The sequence below is a fragment of the Lipotes vexillifer genome, unplaced genomic scaffold (assembly GCF_000442215.2).
Source record: "Lipotes vexillifer unplaced genomic scaffold, Lipotes_vexillifer_v1.1 scaffold53, whole genome shotgun sequence".
Lineage (NCBI taxonomy): Eukaryota > Metazoa > Chordata > Mammalia > Artiodactyla > Lipotidae > Lipotes > Lipotes vexillifer.
Genome location: NW_006791814.1, coordinates 3,574,932 through 3,594,286, shown reverse-complemented (window position 1 = coordinate 3,594,286; position 19,355 = coordinate 3,574,932). Strand labels below are relative to the sequence as shown.

Sequence of the window (19,355 nt, the reverse complement as noted above, 5' to 3'; positions counted from 1 at the left end):
CGAACTGGGTACCCTTCTCAGTGGGCAGCTCTCCTGCAAGCAATGATTCAGAGACCCAGGCTCCTTCCATCTTGTGGCTCTGCCATCTTCAACATGCGGCTTCCAAGATCATAGCGCTCTCTGCATCAAGCCAACGAAAAGGAAAAACACCCGCAAAGAGGCAGTGGAAGGTTCTTATTGGCCAGGAAGTAGGGCACATCATGTCTTCTCACATTCCATTGACCAGAATCTAGTCACGTGGCCACACCTTCCTGCAAAGGAGGCTGGGAAACAGTCCGGGTGTGTGCCCAGGAAGCAGAGGAAAGCGGTTTGGTGAACTGCTATCTAGTCTCAGCAATGTTTGGTGAACGTGGCCTTCGAGGCTCTTTATCATTTGCCTCCATCCTAATTCTTCATTCACTCGTGACATTGTCAGGCTAAACTTTTCTCAGCTTCGTAAACACTCGGTGTGTGTCTGTCTGTGTGCCTTTGTGTGTTTTAACACCTTTTTGTGCCTTGGCTCCTGCAGTTCCCTCTATTCAGACCACCCTTTCCTCACTTCTTTCCTCTCTTCTCCATCTGACTAGCTCACACAGACATGGAAATAAGCCCACAGCCTCAGAATTTAAAATAAGACTTTGTCATTTTCCCAGGACTACATGCAGGAAGAAGAGGGGATGCCTGTGCACAGCGTGGAGGGGGTCCCCTTCAGCTCCCCTAACTCCTTCACAGAGCAAAGCGCAGGTTTCCACAGATGCCGCCTGAGACCCACTCCGAGAATTGTCCTGTGATAAATAGGGAGGGGAGATCCTGAGGTCAGAGATGGCAGACTTCAAGTTCTTTTTGTCAAAAAAGCTAGTAATCTGTTTTTCAAAGGGGGAGGGGAGAGAAATTGCCCAGGTAGGAGGTAAAACATAAGGATCTGAATCTGCTGAGACAGTTAGCTTTTTTCTAGCTCATGTCTATTCTGTGAAGTAATGTGCTGATTAAACAGCTCTTGGAGGGTCTGGTAGGTGGCGGGTGGAGATGGAGAACCCTGCTTCCTTGAGTTTGCCAATTTCCATGGTGTAGATACTGCCACGGTGGCTGATCTCAAGCTACCAGTGTCCTGTCAAGAGCTTGCCTGGGCCATCTCCAGTACATGTTTAGCATCAGGCTTGATTTCTCCATCCCTACTTTGCTTCAGGCGATAGCTCAGAGGTCTCCTCTGCAGGCAAGTTTACCATGTCTGTTCTTCTGGGTTTCCCATTTTAAAAAGCCTGAACTTTCCCAACTAGATTATTTTCCTGTAGGTTTTCTCTACTGGTCTATAAGCGCCTTACAGCCAGAACTCTGATTTTAAGTTTCTTCACATCCCTGTTATGTTGTCAGATGCCTGCACTTAGTAGGCACCCAGGGAATGCCTATAGAAGGCAGGCAGGCAGGGAAGATGGGAGGAGGTAGAGTTGAAGAGCCCGGCCACGGAGGCAGATCCCACTCTGTGACTTGTTGGCAGTGTGACCTCAGGCAAATCCCTTCACCTGTCTCGGCCTGCTTCCACATCTGTAAAAAGCTCCTTTATTTTCCTCTGCTCCAGCTCAGCCAGGCCTATCACTGAATAATAATTATGATAATAATAGTCATAATGGCTGCCATTTATTCATTCAGCAAATTTTTAATAAGCACTTGCTGTGGGCCAGGCCCTGTTCTTGGTGCTGGGGATTCATCAATGAACAAAACAGACAAAAATCTGTTCCTTGTGGAGCGTAGTACATTTGTAGTACGTTCTACATTTAGCGTTCTAAATGTAGCGTTCTACATTTGCAACGTGCCATTAACTGAACAGAATTTCGCAGGCATCTCCTTTGGTCTCCGGGCAGCCCTGAAGAGCGAAGGTATCCTTTGCTCTATTTTATTGCTGCAGAAAGTGAGGCGAAATAGATTGTGTGAGTTGCCACGGGTAAGCCAGTGCATAAGGGGTGGAGATGGGACTTGGACCCTTGATTCTGGTCCAAGACCTGGTTCTTAGCCATCAGGTCATGCCCTTCCCAAGCTCCAGGCCTCCTTCCTGCCCACCTCTCTGCCTTTGCTCTGCGTTTGATCGGTTCCCTTTGTCACATCCCTCAGGCCCACCCAAGACCTGACCCCTCCCTGATGGTGTCTGTTCTATCTTGAATCTTGTCTCCAAATGCTTCCTTGTTACCCGACCAACCATGGTTGGTCACCAGGCATGGAATCCTTTACTTCTTTATTTTGCTTCCTTATGACACCTCTTTCTCCTCCCCCTTCACCCCACCTCCCCGGGGCCTAGGCATGGACCCACATAAAGAGCTCAATAAATATCTCTTAACTAATGCATTGAAATCCTTAATTTTTTCCTTGGACTCTAGCTCAAGTCTCGTTTTTACATGTCTTCATCATAAGGGTAATTTTTTCTTCCTGGGAAATCTGAAAGTCAGATCTGTTGGAAACAAAACCTCAGCAGCTCTTGTGTGCACCTGCTGTGTGTTGAGTATGGTGTTCATCTCTTGCAGGGCTGGCTTACAAAGGTGACAGACAGTTGCTGTCGGTGACAGTTGGCGCCTTAGTTGTGGTCAAGGCTGGGATGACCATGCTGCCTCGTGTGCCTGAGATCACCCTGCATCATGCTGGGTATAATTATAAACAGACCCCCTTTCACCCTCAGGTGCCCTGGTTTGAATAATAAGCTCTCCGGTCACCCTAAACAAATCCTGAGGACGTGACCCCCACCCCCCACCCTTACTGCTCTAAGCACTTTGCAAATACCCACGCATTTAGTTCTCCCAACTCTGTGAGGTTGGTGCTGTTATTCTCCCATTTCACAGATGGGGAAACGGAGGCACAGAACTGTAAAGTAACTTGCTCAAGGTCACACAGCTAGGAAGAATCAGGGCTAGGATGGGAACCCCAGTCATCTGGTGCCAGAGCTCCCCCGTTCAGCCACTGCCTCAGCAAAAACTTCTCTAAGAGGTCTTCCCTGAGCCCATGCTCTGGGCTAGATGTGTCTCCCCCTTCCCACCCCACCAGGAGCCATGGACTCGTCTCAGTCGTGACTGCTGTGACATGGTTTGGGGATAGCGGAAGACAGCAACGTGGTCGGAATCTCCTCTGGGGCCCTCACACCTGACACAGTGCCTGAGGCCAAATAAAATCTCTGGAAATGCTTTTTGAAGCAAAGGATGTGATTTTCCAGGGCTGGGGCCGGAGTTGGCCCCTCCCCGCGGTTTCTTCCTCCTCGTGTGGCAGCAGGGGTGCCAGCCCCCGGGAGCAGATGGAGCTGCCTGGAATTCCTTCCTAAGGCTCCTTATCAGTTTTCAGAGCAGCCTGGGGGGTGAGGGGGGGTGTCAGGGACCTTGGGGGCTGCTCTGGGAAAAACTGGAATGCCACAGCGGAGTACCACCTGGGGAGGGGCCGGAGGCTGGGGAGGGTGCTGGGCCGGGAGGCCTCAGCTGTCAACATTCCTCCAGCTCACAGAAAGCTCTCCTGTGCGCCTTGTCCTTATTTAGACAGGAGATGTCTGCTGACTTGGGCCTTGTGGGATGCCATGGCCGGCTGGCTCACCGGGTGGGCGGGGTGGGCTGAGGCGGGGAGCAGAGCACACCCAGAGCCAGGTCAGCGGGCTCTCTGCGGGCGATCCCAGTAGACCCAGGTGGGAAGTCCAACCCTTGGGGTAAAGAATCACTCTCTAAGTAATAGTAACAGAAATAGCAGCTACCATTGATGGGGTACCCGCTATGCACAGGGAGGCATGCTAGGCTAGTCTGTAAGTTCTAGGAGGTGAGTTTCTTCTGTTCATTTCTGTACCCCTAGATCTAGCCCAGGACCTGGCACACAGTAGGTGCTTAGTAAATACTTGTCACGATCAAATGAGTATACCCTTCACATGCCGCAGTTCACTTGATCCTCACAATAATTCTAGGGGCAGCTAAGTGCTATTATTAACCCAAGTTACAGATGGTGAAACTGAGACTTGGAGAGGTTCCACGACTTGGCAAAGGTCACACAACTTGGACATGGAGGAGCTGGGGTTTGAAACCAGGTCGTCTGACACCAATATTAACGAAAACTCCAACATTCATATTAAAAATTATTTAATATTAATCTTATTTTGGTGTTCACCACACTGGAATTCCTGGCTTTCCCCGTTTATTGACTGTGTGAGCTGGGTGGCTTATCTAACCTTCTCATCCTTAGTTTTCTCACCTGTAAAATGGGAATTGGCGGTGATGTCTACCTTAGAGAATACTGTGAGGATTCAATGAAATAATACATGCCAATATCTGAGCACAGTGCTGGCACATAGTAGGCACTCAACAAGAATTGTTCTTCAAACGGCTATACCATAATTTAATCAACTGCCTCCCCACTTCTTGCTCTGGCTTCATTTCCAATCTTTTGCTATTACAAACAGGATTGCAGTAAATACCCTTGTACGTGTGTCATTTTGCACAATTTGAGTATGTCAGTTGGCCGGATTCCCAGAAGGGGAAGCACACTGTAGCACAAAAATATGTAGATGTTAAATTTCTAAAGAAAAAAAAAGGTTGAGCAGGTCTGAAGTGATAAACATGAATCTATGGAAACGTGAAAAATTCTGTGAGTGAAAAAATGTATAATAGTGAAAAAAAGCTAAACTTCTCTAGTGCACACTCAGTGCAAAAGGCACCGTTCTAAGCCCTTTCTGTATATTAATTCCTTTAAATTTCATAACAACCCTATGAGGTAGGCATTATTATTATCCAAATTTGTCATAGTTGTCTATCACTGCCTAAAAAATTATCCCCAAACATAGCAGCACGAAACAACACATTTTTCTTATCTCGCAGTTTCTGTGGGTCAGGTATCAGGACGTGGCTGAGCTGTGTCCTCTGGCTCAGGGTCTCCCATGAGGCTGCAGTCAAGGTGTCGGCCGGGGCTTTGGTCCCATCTGAAGGCTCCCCTGGGGAAGGATCCACTGCACACTCACGCACATGGTTGTTGGCAGGATCCAGTTTCTCGTGGGCCATTGGACTGAGGCCCTGAGCTCCTCGCTGACGTTGGCAGGAGGCTGCCTTCAGTTCCTTGCCACGTGAGCCTCCCCAACATGGGAGCTTGCTTCGTCAAAGCCAGCAAGAGTCTGCTAGCAAGAGCAAAGTCACCATCTTTTGTAAACTAGTCATGGAAGTGATATCCTATCACCGCTGCCATAGTGTTTTTGTTAGAAGCCTGTCACTGAGTTCAGCCCATACTCAAGGGGAGGGGATCCCATAAGGGTATGAATACCAGGAGGCATCTGAAAAATTTTCCTGCCACACTCACTTTTCAGAAGAAGAAATGGATGCACAGAGAGGTTAAGTGATTTGCCCAGGTCACACAGCTAATGTCTGAGTCAGGGTTTTCAGACCTGGGTAGCATAACTTCAGATTCCATGCTCTTAAAAACTGGCCCTCAAAATTGAATCTTTATTGTGTGCACAGCTCTGTTAGAAAATAGATGTACACGTGGAAAGGCTAGAAAAGAAGGCTCAAAAGTTACATAGCTATCGTTTTAGCACAGTGGGTTCCCAGTGCTGTTGCTTTACTGTTACTCTTTTCATAATTCATAAAATGTGATTTTAAAATCTGGCATAGACTTTTAAATATTTATTTATTTATTTGGCTGCATCGGGTCTTAGTTGTGGCACGTGGGATCTCCATTGCTGCACACAGGGTCTTTTGTTGCAGCGCGCGGGCTTCTCTCTAGTTGTGGCGCACGGGCTTCTCTCTAGTGCGCACAGGCTCAGTAGTTGCGTTGCATGGGCTTAGTTGTCCCGCAGCATGTGAGATCTTAGTTCCCCGACCAGGGGTCGAACCGCGTCCCCTGCATTGGAAGGAGGATTTTTAACCACTGGCCCACCAGGGAAGTCCCTGGTGTAGACTTTTTAAAAAGGAAGTTTCCCTGTGCAGCCAACTTATCCAGAAAAGGCCTCACTGCTGAGACCTGGGTTCCAGATTGGACTGCAGGGCCCAGTCCTATGTGGGGATGGGGAGCAAGGCCTGAGGTCCCCTCCCTGTCACTTCACTGGCTGCCAAAATACAGCCAGACTTTAGTCACATGTAGTCAGCCAGGCAATTCCCAGGTTCCGATGGACTAACCTTTCTTTGGGGAAGTTGAGGGTATCACTGCTGGTAACTACTAGCCCTGGGCTCTATGACAGGCAGGATGAACGCTAGGGATGCCCACGCCCCGGGGGGAAGAGGCGTGGTTGTGGCCAGTCCCAGCTGCTGGGCTCTTCTGGCTTAACTGAAGTGTGTAGCAGATGCGTGGGTCAGCAAAGGCTCTGATGCCAGGCAGATCTGGAATCATGTTCCAGCCGGCTCTGGATCTCACTAGCTGTGAGCCGTGGGCAAATAATTTCCTGAGCCTTCCTTCCTTTTCCTGTACAGTGGGTTGTCTTGAGGATGACATGAGATCACAGAGGTTGTTGTAGTTTCCTGTTGCTGCTGTAACAAATTACCACAAACTTGGGGGCTTACAACACAGATTTATTCTCTTACAGTTCTGGAGTCTGAAATCAGTCTCAGTGGGCTAATAAAGTCAGGGTGTTGACAGGGCTGGTTCCTTCTGGAGGCTGACAGGAGAAACCAGTTCCTTGACTTTTCAACTTCTTGGTGGCTGCCCCCATTCCTTGGTTTGGGGCTCTATCCTACATCTTCAAACTGCATCACTCCAGTCTCTGCTCCAACATCACATCATCTCCTCTCCTGTGGTCCCATCTGCCCCTGCCTCCCTCTTATAAGGACACTTGTGGTTACTTTTAGAACCTGCTTGTATAATCCATGATAATTCCTGCACCTCAAGATCCTCAATTTAATCACATCTGCAAAGCCCCTTTTGCCATATAAGGTAACATTCATTGGTTCCAGGGATTAGAACCTGGATACCTCTGGGGCCATTATTCAGCCGACCACAAAGATCAGGTGTCTGGCACATAGTTAGCACTTAGTAAACAGCAACTCATTACTTTGCCTCCCGCTTAGAGGCTGAGGGGGGGAAGGGGTGTCACTTACCTACACACACATGGTGAGTGTGAGCCCCCTCCCCAGCTGGGCTGGTGGCTCTTTTTCAAGAAGGGGAGAAAGGTTTCTGTAAAACATGATCTGGAACAGGTCACCGCCATGGCCTGGGGATTTCAGGCTGGGCTTCCAAGGTCGGGAAGTCTTACCTAGGGCCTGAAGGGGGGCACAGCCCCCTAGACTCAAAACCCATGCCCCTCCCCTTCAGCTAAAACAAATTCACTTTCTAAAATTTTCAAACACTTGCATAGAGCTTTCTATGTGCCACGTCCTGTTCTAAATGCCTTATGTACATTCACTCTATAATCCTAACAACTCTATGAGGCAGGGGCTATTCATAACCCCATTTTACAGATGGAAAAAAATCAAAGTACAGAGAATTATGTAAGCCACCCACAGTCAAAAAACAGTGTTCACCTCAAAATACCAAAATATTAACAGCAATTTTTCTTTTTTCAAAAAAATCTGCTTATTTTCCAATTTTTTGATGATTAAACCATATTATTTTTACTACATATTTTATATATTTATAATATATAATATAAAAATAACAAAATACAAATTATGAACACGTAACCCACCACATGGGCTTCTTCCTGCCCTGTAGCCTTCTGTTTGTTCTCAAAACTTTTCACCTTGTCTTATCTCTGACCAGACTCTACATCCTTCCAGAGCAGGGGCCATATCTGGCTTATTGTTCATTATAATAATAATAATGGGCAAGTGACTTAACCTCTCTGTGCCTCAGTTTATTCATCTGTAAAACGGTTGTGGTGCCTATCTCCTAGGGAGGTACGAACCTTTAGTTTATTTCCCATTTTTTCTTATTAGAAGTAATGTTTCTAGATCTAAATGTAAGAAATAAACTATAAAACCCTGGGGATAAAATATAGTAGTAAATCTTCAGATGTTGAGCTAGGCAAAGCTTTCTTAGATATGACACCAAAAGCACAGGCAACAAAAGAAAAATAGATAAATTGGACATCATTAAACTTAAAGACTTCTATGCTTCAAAGGACACCATCAAGAAAGTGAAAAGACAACAGAATGGGAAAAATATTTTCAAATCATTTATTTGATAAGGGACTTGTATCTAGAATATATAAAGAACTTCTACAACTCAATAATAAGACAAAAAAATTGAAAACAGGCAAAGAATCTAAATAAACATTTCTCCTAAGAAGATTCATAAGTGGTCATTAAGCACATAAAAACACACTCAACATCATTAGCCATCAGGGAAATGCAAATCAAAACCACGATGAAATGCACCTCACAAACCACCAGTGTGACTAAAATTTAAAAATGGATAACAGTAAGTGTTGACAGGGACGTGGAGAAATTGGAATCCTCATCTGTTATTGGAAGAAAGTAAAACGTTGCACTCAATTCAGAACCAGTCTGGCAGTTCCTCAAAAGTTTAAAAAGAGTTATCACATGACCCAGCAATTCCGCTCCTAGGCGTATACCCAAGAGAAATGTAAACATACATCCACCCAAAAACTTCTACATGAATATCCATAGAAGCATTATTCATAGTAACCAAAAGGTGGAAACAACCCAAATGTCCATCAACTGATGAACAGATAAACTAAATATGGTTTATCCACACAGTGGGCCATTATTTGGCAATAGAAAGTAATGAAGTATTATTTATGCTACAACATGGGTGAACCTTGAAACAGTGTTTACATGACATATCCTTCTTCAAATGCATATTTAAATCCCAATTTTTTGGCAGTCCTTAGCATTTTGGAAGGGAATTGCTGGTAAACATCATTTTAATAATAACAAAAACTGTAACAATAATGATAGCTAATATTTGTTAAGTGCTCAGTTTATGCTAAGCACTTTTGTGCAATCTTATTTCAGGCTCCCAGTAATTTTGTGAGTTAAATGTTATTAACCCCGTTTCACAGTTCAGGAAGCTGAGGCCAGAGAGCAAAGGTCAGGTACCCAGAATATGATGGACGTGAACTTCTACCCTTAATCCCTCTGGTGAAGAGTTTCCCAGCAGGGCTTAGCACATGTTTGCCAAATGAATGCAGTCCAGGCAAGACTGGACCCTTGTCTACATCCTTGTTGGAGGGCAGGGGAACTTTCTCCCAGGGAGCTATCTGGGCAGGTGGCTGGACACCCCACCTGTGGTTCCTCCTCGAGTTTACTCTGTCCATGATTGTTCTCGGGGGAAACAGCTACAGCCAGCCAGAACTAGGAGCGAGGGGCTATTTTGGGAGAAGACAGGGCGGTGGCATCTGAAGCATCCCCTCAGAAAGACTTGGCTGCACTGCCCTTATCAACCACCTCTGCAGCTTCAGAGAGGCTGGCAGCGGCCTGAGTTGGGGGCTCTGATTATCTACCTCTGTCCTCCAAACCTACCATGCGCTCCTTGTTCTGATGGATTTCTGAAAAATTTTTAAGTGAACAAATCAGTGACATTAAGTACATTCAGGTTTTTTGTTTCAGTCGTCTAAAAACAACTGTGCTTCTTATATATTTTATTAACAAGCACCTAGATAGCACTTCCTGTGTCCTGGCTACTGTTCTAAGGGCCATATGACTGTTTATTCATTTACTCCTTATACTGTTTCTCTGAGGCATGTGCTGTTATTATCCCCATTTTACAGATGAGGAGACTGGGGCTCAGGGGACTCAGACTTGCCCGAGGGTATAAGGAGCAGAGCCAAGACCTGACCCCAGACAACCTAGCCAGAGCTGCCCCCCTTAGCCACACCCCCATGCAGTTCAAGGCTTTGCTCTGCACCCCTGTCCATCCACTGATTTTCAGAGATGTTGCGTAGTTGACCTGGCAGGGCTGCATTAAGCTGTGAGCTCCTCAGGCGGCTGCTGGGTCTGATTTTTCCCCATCCCTGGTCCCAGCACGTGGAAGACCTGGCCCAGTTAGTTAGTGCCAGGAAGGCCACGGCTCAGTGTAATGGGGAAGAGCTTGGGCAGGTGCACTTTCTAGCTGTGTGACCTTGAGAAAGTGACTTCACCTCACTGAAGTCATATGTGTAATTGTGGCCATAGCACAGAGCTGGGCACAAAGTGCTCAACCAATAACAGATTAATATTATTAATAATAGTAGTAGAAGAGACCGTTGTTGAGTGGACGCATTAGAACAGAGGTGGGCAAACTTTTCCAGTAAAGCACCAGACAGTTAATATTTTTGGCCTTGCAGGTCATGGACTTCGGTGGCAACTGCTTAACCCTAGATAATAGTAAACAAATGGGTGTGGCTCTGTTCCAATAAAACTTTATATGGACACAAATCTAAATTCCATATAATTTTGACGTCATAAAATTACTCTTTTGGGTTTTTTTCCACACCTTTAAAAATATAAAGAGCATTATTAGCTCACAGGTGGTACAGAAACAGGCAGCGGGCTAAATTTGGCCTGTTGCCCTAACTTGCTGACCCCTGCAATAGAATGTGAGCTCTACAAGGGATTTTTGGATACTTGGTTTGCTGTTGTAGTCACAGTGCCCAGAATAGTGCCTAGCACATAGTAGGCACTCCATAAAGTTGTATTAAATGAATGAATCTGGATGTTGAAGTGGGTCTTGAGCTGGCCCTTTAAGGCTGGGTGGTGGAAGGACTGAGAAAGAACATTCCAGAGGGGAGAACAGCCGGAGCAAAGGAGTCAGGGGTACATCCTGTGGGTGTCTCCCTTTGGCCCAGTGAAGCCATTGGTGGCCTGATGGAGACACCTGGGCAGCAAGGCCAGATCTAATGGGGTGGCTAGGGGTCTGGGGTGGGCAAAGGAGTCAGGGGTGGGGCTGGATACTCTCAGACGCGCTTCCACTGGGTTATTGCCCTGCCCCATCCCTGAACCACCACCAGCCCTATTTTTAACCCTGCTGACGAAAGAAAATCTGTTGAAATCAAGAAGGGTGGCTGATCCCTGCCCCACCCTGTGCCCCAGTTACTCTCCTTCCCTTCTCCCCATTAGGGGCAGAGCCATCCTAGGAGACCCTCCCCAAGAAACATCAAAATGGTCGTAGGAAAAGAAATGGTTCCTGCACTTCCCTAGCAGGACCTGGACTCAGGGAGGGATCCCGGTGCTTGAAGAGAGAGCCACTCAAGGCTCCTGGGGGGTTGAGCAGGCTGGGAACTGCCCAAGAGAAAGCTGGATTTTCTCTCTGTCTGACTAGCTCATGCTTCTCAAATTTTAATGAGCAGTGGAAGCAGCTGGAGGTTTATAAAATACAGATTCCTGGGCTCCTCCTAAGAAATTCTAACTCAATAGATCTGGGGTGGAGCCCCCAAAGCTGCATTTTCAACGAGTGCCTGGATGATGAGGGGCTGGGGGGGTTGGTGCATGGACCACACTGTGAGTGCCACTGGACCAGAAGATAGCCTTTGGACCACAGCAGTTCAGCCTGCCCTGGTAAGCTACCAGATATACCCCAACAAGGCTGCCTCGGGCCGAGAATTTGGAGAGCCTTGAAGGCCACCCTAAGTAGTTTGGACTTTATTTTCAGCACAATAGGAAGCCTTGCAAAGATTTTCAGCAAGTGGTGAGGCCATGAGATGTATGGGTTAAGCAAGCTGCATGTAATTGGTTGTAGGAAGCGAGCCTGGAGGCAGGGAGGCTACAGATGGGAGTGGAGGACCTTGCAGGAGGAGTGATGGAAGGAAGGAGAATGGGCAGATTCAAGAGCTATAGGGGGAGCAGGAGAGACAGGAGTTGGTGGTTGTTGTCTGTGAATATTGAAAGATGAGGAAGGGGGGTGTGGGAGACGCTGGGATTCCTGGCTTGAAGGCTGGGGAGCTGGGGAGCTATTCCTGAAATCAGAGGCATTTGGGGGGGGGGGGCTAATAAGGTATTCAGTTGGTCAGATTGATTGATGTGGGCAGAGGAGCGTGCTTCCTTTAAACCCAGCAGCCCTTATTGCCTTGGGCTGTGTGGCCACTCCCCTCTGACCCCTGTTCTGGCTGCCCTGGAGGGTCCACCGTTGATCCCCCAGAATCTTCCAGGGCTCAGTGTGAAGGCTGCCATTCTGTCCTGAGGAGTCCTGCAACACAGCTTCCCAGGGCACCGGGAAACAAGCCTCATCCAGCTTACATTACCAAAAAAGGACATTTTCTCAGTTTGAGGGTTTGCCCAGCCCTTTCCCTCCTCCCCCAACCTGGGGTTTCAGGTTTCCAGGGAAGTGTCTCTGAAAATTTAGATCTTTGAATCGCACATACCCATGTACAGGCAAATATGAGTCTGGGGACATGCATGTACCACACTAGGTTTTAATTTTTTAAGGTATAGTTGATTTACAATATCATGTAAGCTTCAGGTGTACAGCACAGCGATTCAGTTACACGTATATATATATGTATGTGTATATATATTCATATATCTAGGTATGTATATACATATTATATATATATATATTCTTTTCCGGATTCTTTTCCCTTATAGGTTATTACAAAATACTGAGTATAGTTCCCTGTGCTATACAGTAGGTTCATTGTTGGCTCCACACTGGATTTTGATGTCACAAATGTCATCTTCCTCCTTCTCCATCACCACCATCACCACCATCACCACCATCACCACCATCACCACCATCATCATCATCATCACCATCACCACCATCACCACCATCACCACCATCACTCAGCCCCATCCCGGGCTAAACACTTGCATGTGTTGCCTCTCAGTAGTTTTCACAGCAGCTCCAAAGGGGCAGAATTATTATCCTACAGATGTAGAAACTGAGGCATAGAGAGGCAAAGCCACTCACCCAAGGCCCTGGAGTCCCAGTGGGGTCGGGACTGGGGGAGGGGGGCGAGTGAGGAGAGTCATACAAATGCAGGGTCTGGTTTGGCCTTTATTTAAATTTTGTTCATAGCTTGCTCATCAAGGATTATTTTTGCATTAGTTTGGACTTTTAAAAATATGGCGTTCGAGTATTATTTATCTGGATTACTGAGTTTTATGGCATCCCGAAATTTTGAGCCTGAGGTGAATGCCTCCTTTGCACCCTAGCCCCAGCCTTGGCAGAGCCAAAATTGGAATCCAGGGCTGCTGATTCCAAAACCATGCTCTTAACTACTCCTGTGCTGGCCGCTTACGCATACATACATACGTGCACGTGTGCATGCGTGCATTCATTTATGTATCCTTTCATTCAGTAAAATTTTCTTTTCTTCAGTAAACATTATTGTGGCAGTGGAGAGGGCAAGGGTTTAGAAATCAGACAATTCTGGGTTTGAACTCCACTACTCATTATGGAGTGGAGGTACAGCCTGTGGTTAAGGGCACAGACTCTAGATCCCAGAAAGCCTTGGTTTGAAAACTTGCTGTCGCTTGCTGGCTGGGTAAGTTTGGTGGGATCCTTGAAGCCTTCTCATGCCCCGGATTTCTCCTCTGTAAAGAGGGATGATGGTGATATCATCTACCACATAGTGATTGGGGGAATTAAATGGGTTAATTTCTATAAAGCCCTTGATATGTAGTAAATGCTTTGTAAGTGTCAACTGTTACTTTGCATCCTTGAGCAAGGTACCTGTCTGAGACTCACTTTCCCCACCTGTGAAATAGAGACAGTAAAAACTGCCTCCCAGGCAGTTTTGAGGATTGAAAGGGATAATGTAGGCAAAGGGCTTGGCACTTGGAGGGAGCTCAGTAAAATTTATCTCCCTTATCGTGGGCCCAATTCCATGCTAGAGACACACGCAAATCAGCTCCCCGAGGAACTGACTCATCTGCCCATGGGGACACCGATTTGACCTTTCAGTTCCCCAAAGGCACGAAGCTCTTACTCCCTCTCAGGGCCTTTGCACGTGCTCTTCCCTCTACCTGGCTCACTGTCCCCACCTCACCTCTGATGGGCCAACTGATGTGTCAGTTTCAGGTCTCAACTTAAATGTCACATCCTCCAGGAAACCTTGCCTAATCCCCACCTCCACCGCCGATCTATATCAATCTTCCTGTTGTACATTTTCATTGCATTCTGTACTCTTCCTTTATGGCACTTCTCACAACTGCACTGTTTATCTAATTACATTGTGTTAAATAATTTTGGTTGTTTGCTTCCAGCCCATCTCCCTCACTTGAGAGGGGCTTGTCTTGTCCACAGGAATCCCAGCTCCTGGCCAAGTGTGGCACATGCTTCAGAGCAACACAGGCTCTGGAATCATCTTGCCTGGGTTCAAAATCTCAGTTCCTGCACTTAAAGGAACTTTGTGACCTTGGGCAAGTTACCTACCTTGCCTGTGCCTCAGTTTCCTTTTCCATAAAACAGGGAAAATAATAACAGCACCAGCTTCCTAAGGCATCATGATGATTACGTGAGATAATCTTCATAATTCCTTTAAGACAATGCCCACTGGTAGGTGGGGCTGTTAATATTTTAAGAGGCACTTCTCCTAGTTAGGCTAGATTAAATAAACTGAAATAAACATCCCCCAAATTTCAGGTGCTTAACGCAGTAGACATTTAAGGCTTGCTGAATTTAATGTTTAAATTTAATGCTTAAATGTTCCACATTTAATATGGGACTTTGCGGGGCTGGGGGGTACTTTGCTCTATGCAATAATCATTTGTGGACCCAAATTCCTTCCACTGTGTTTCTGAACCTGGGGTCCACAGGCGGTACTGTGGAGAGAAATCAGGGGGTCTGTGAACCTGGATGCTGCCTTAGGTTAGATTCCCTAGAAGCTGAGTCTGAGGTGAGGATCCTTGTGCAGACGATTTATGGATCAAGTGCTCTCAGGAGAGAGGGGGAGTGAGAGACACAGAGTCAGACAGGGAGCCAAGCAGGGATGTGGTCTTACCTGGAGCCCAGCTTCAGCCTGATCCCATACATCTTTATTTTTACTAACCTCTAACCGAAATTTAGTATTTTCTTCAATTATGGAAGTTGGCAATAAATCAACAGTAGTATTAGCAGTATCTCTGACTTTGTCACTGATAGAAATCACATATATTTTCACGGCACATTACTGTTGTTGCACGTATCCTTGAAATATTCTTTATGTTAAGCTACACTTTTAAATTATGGTAGTTAATAGACCTGCTAGATATTTTGTTTAAAGTGTTAATAAAGAAGAATATATATTATTATATTACAAATTTGTCCCTTTAAATATTTTGGTAACAGTGTGTCAATATAATTGCATCCCTTTGGAATCCTGTGTAATTTGTGCATTTTAAAACATCCCAAGAAGGGGTCCAGCGGTGTCACCAGATGCCAGGAAGATCTGTGTCACAAATGAGGTTAAATTCCCTGTTCTGGGCCTTGGCCTCTGCATTTTACCAGCAACAGGGGGAAAAGAGAGGACGAAGAGGATTACGGGGGAGGGGTTCTGTGGGCCAGGTCTGGAAATGGCATAATCCTGTCTTCCCACAATGCTTTGGCCAGTCACCTGACCACACCTAACTGCAGGGGAGGCTGGGAAATGTAGTCCACCTGTGTGCCCAGAATGAAGAGGAAGTGGTCTGGGGAATGCACAGCAGTCTGGACCACAGGGCTCAATAAATACTCATCGACAGCTGGAGTGAATGAAAATTCTGTCCAGGGTGTCTCTTTGTGGGTTGGGGAGGAAGGGCAGAGGACTGGTTCTCTGGAGGGATCCTGAGTCTCCACCATGTTGTCTCCTTAGGACAAGTCACGCCAAGGCCAAAGCTGAGGCAGCAGAACAGGCTGCCCTGGCTGCCAACCAAGAGTCCAACATTGCCCGCACTTTGGCCAGGGAACTGGCTCCAGACTTCTACCAGCCAGGTAGGGCCAACCAGGGAGGGGAGGGGCAGGACGGGGTAGGGGGAGGTCCTGGGGGGAGTAGACAATTTTTCTTTGCTTGCTGGAAAGCTGAGATGCTCAAGTGGGTCCATGCATGCCTTTGAGTTCCAGAATCTGTGGAGCGTGGTGCAAGCATGGGATGGGTGCAAGCATGACGCAAGGGGACTCAGGCTGAGCTTGTGCCGGGGTATCAGAGGCTCCCCCCACTCCAGCCCGTCTCTTCTCTCTGGGAAATGGGGCTGCAGAGTAAGGAGGACCCCCTGGCTCTGATACAGACTTTGCATTTGGATAGAGCGGTGGGAGCCCGTCAGGGTGGGGGACTGGTGCTGCCTGCACTGAGGGTTTTAAGGTGAGTGGCACGATTAGATTTGTATTTTCTAAACATTCTGGCTGTGGCCGGAAGACCAAAGGGAGACTAGATGGAAGACCGCGGAGCGCAGATCTGTGCCTGGGAGGTTAAGTCGCTTCCCATCACAGTGCGCCGCCTGCTGGTCCAAGGAAGAGCGACCCTGGCTGGCTGCCTCCGTCCTTGGGTGGTCATAGCAACAGCTGTCACCACGTGCCAGGCACTGAGCTCAGCATATTACAGGCATTTTTTTTTTCACCCGATTAATCCTTCCGTTAGTATTTATGAAATAGGTATGATTGGGCCCGTTTTTCAGATAAGAGAATGGAAAGAGACCAGTGTGACCATACAGAGCATAAACTCTGGAGCCTGACTAGCCTGAGTGCCAGTCCTGGCTCTGCCCTTGGTCAGCTGGGTGACTCTGGGGCAAGTGATTTTTACCTCTCTTGAGCCTCCTTTTCTTCATCTGTACAATGGAGGCTAAATAATAGCATACACCTCATAGGGTTATTAAAATGATTAAATGAGTTCGTATTGGGGAATTGCTTAAAACAGTGCTTGGCACTTGGTGGCCGTAGGTTAAGGCTGGCTGAGTACATAAATGAGACTCAGAGCGGCTTGCCCTGGGTCATCCAGTGCTGGGACCGGGGTTCGAATGCAGCCTCCCCGTGTGGTCCCCGGCAGGTCCGGAGTATCAGAAGCGCCGGCTGCTCCAGGAGATCCTGGAGAACTCGGAGAGCCTGCTGGATTCCCCCCACCGGGGCCCTGGCGCCGCAGGCCTCTCGGAGCGGCCCCGCGAGAGCCCGGAGCTGCACGAGCGCGAGACCCCTGCGCCCGAGGGTGGGCCCCCGTCGCCGGCCGGGACGCCCCCTCAGCCCAAGCGGCCCCGGCCGGCCGCGGCGTCCAAGGACGGCCTGCTGAGCTCGGGCGCCTGGAACGTGTTCCACATTCACTACACTTAAAGGGTTTCTCTCCAATATGAATTTTCTCATGCTCAGTAAGGTTTGATTTGCCACTGAAAGTTTTCCCACGGCCATCGAGGCGCTGCAGGCGCCGTCCGCGCGGTCGCAGGAGCCCGAGGTGGCGCTCTACCAGGGCTACCACAGCTACGCCGTGCGCACCGCGCCGCCCGCGCCGCCGCCCTTCGAGGACGAGCCCGAGCCCGAGGTCCCCGCGGCCGACTCGGCGCCCCCGTCCCCGGCCGCCCCCGGCACGGCGGCCCCGCTCCGAGGCTCCGCGCCCGAGAGCCCCGCCAAGCTGGAACCCAAGCCCATCGTCCCCAAGGCCGAGCCCAAGGCCAAGGCCCGCAAGACGGAGGCCCGGCTGACCAAGGCCGGGGCCAAGAAGAAGGCTCGGAAGGAGGCGGCGACGGCGGAGGTGGAGGTGGAGGAGGTGAGGCTGTCGGTGGGAAGTCGGGTTCCCCAGTCGTTGGGGAGCTGGGGGTGGGATTCGGGGGCAGATGGCCAGGCGGCGAGGGTGATGGCGCAGGACAGGGCAGGCGGGATGTGGCCTTAGTTAAGTGCAGCCTGATCCACGGTTACACAACACAGCCCCCCACCTTGGGGCAGGGGGCAGGGGGCTGGCCTTTGTGCCCGCTGTCTGGGCAGTTCTTTGGAGAAGGAGGTGGCTGGGAGTCCTAAGCGGCTGGGGTTGGGTGCCCCTGTCCATCAGGCTCCCAGCCTCAGCTGCAAGGTGTAGCAGTGAGGGGCCCAGTGGGGGGCCTGGGTCCTGGACCTTGGGGCTTCCTATAGGAGGCTGGGAGCTAGGAACTGCAGCGCCAAAGACTGAAGCTGGGCTCTGAGGATCTGACAGCTGTGGCCCCAGAGGAATTAGCAGTGGGGAAGGCCATGTTCTTGGGTTCCAGGCCCAGCTCTGCCCACTGTGTGATCTGGGATACATTCTTGCCCCTCTCAGGACCCTGAGCAGTTTGGTTAATTATTTCGCAGAATCCTTCCAGCGCTGATGGTGTGTCCTGGTGCTGGGCACAGCAGTAAGCAAGAGGGTGGGGGTGTGCTCTCCCGGGGACTCAGGCAGCCTCTCTTCACTGTTCCCAGGTCCCCAACACCGTCCTCATCTGCATGGTGATTCTGCTTAACATTGGCCTGGCCATCCTCTTCGTTCACCTCCTGACCTGACCTCATCCACCAGGTGCGGCTGGGAGGAGGGGATGGAGCCCCTGGGGCAGGAGAGTAAAGGGCCAGCTGCCTGCCTGCCGAGTGGCCCACCCTGTGGTTAATTGAGGCCCCTCCCCCAGCAGAGGCAGGGACCTAGAGTGTGGATTTGAGAGATCATCTCTCCCCAGTACACAATACACACACACACACACTCACACAGACACACACACACACCCTCATTAGCTCAACATTCGCAGAGCACAGGATCTCTGTCACGTGAGCACTGGGGGCTTCATTCATTCATTCATTCACTAACTCATCATTAATTTAAGCACAGTTTACTGAGCACCTGCTCTGCTGGGATCTAAGGATTCAGTAGGGACTCACTCCTGCCCTAAGAAAGGGGGTGAACGTGAGAGTAAACCTTTAACTTACGGCTCATTATGTAAAAGTCTTGCAGTTCAAACGTCAAGCAAAACCGTTCTTGACTCCATCCCCCCAGACCCCCCGCAGGTCTAGACTGAGGCCACCTGGGATGGCAGGGTCATCTACTCTCTGTCCTCCAATTCTCTCTTGCTCCCACCCTCTACTTGCCCACCCCCCGCCTCCACCCTCAGTCCTCTCTTCCTGAGACTCTGCTGTCAGTCAGTTGGTTCCATAAATTGGTTTTCTCCCTGTGATGGAGCTCGGGGGCTGGGTAAGGTCCGGGGTGGGGGGGGGGGAAAGGAAGTGGGCTGGGCTGGGGTGAAGGAAAAAGGCCCTCGTTGGTCTCAGGGTGAAATATCTACAAGGCAAATAAAATCTTTCTCCTGCCGGGACCAGCCTTTACACTATAATTCCTGTGCTTGGTGATGCTAACAGAGTTTCTGCCTCTTGCCCTCCCCTGCTCCACCAGAGACCCCCTCCCTTGATCCTAGCTTAGTGTGGGCTGGAGGTTCCTACTCAGTCCCAGAGGAAAAGGAGAAGGAATCCTTGTCCTGTCACCTGGTAAATAGCCAATGACAATACTAGCCTGGTAGGTGCTGCCACGCGGGTGGATGTTGAGCTAGGCAGGGTCCATGTTTCATAGGGGATCTGGGAATGATTGCGGTGGGGACTGCCAACTTCCTGACCTGAAGGATGGAGAGGGGTGAGCCAGA

At 48.9% G+C, this 19,355-nt stretch overlaps 1 protein-coding gene across 1 annotated transcript in view; it reads left to right on the top strand.

Moving 5' to 3' along the window:
* JPH2 (junctophilin 2) overlaps positions 1-18,237 on the top strand; it is a 61,382-nt gene extending 43,145 nt beyond the window's left edge. The window contains exons 3-6 of the mRNA XM_007464802.1: positions 15,620-15,738; positions 16,787-17,042; positions 17,125-17,494; positions 18,157-18,237. Of these exons, the coding sequence (XP_007464864.1) occupies positions 15,620-15,738; positions 16,787-17,042; positions 17,125-17,494; positions 18,157-18,237 (826 nt within the window). The remainder of the gene's footprint in view (positions 1-15,619; positions 15,739-16,786; positions 17,043-17,124; positions 17,495-18,156) is intronic.
* Positions 18,238-19,355: the final 1,118 nt, after the last annotated feature.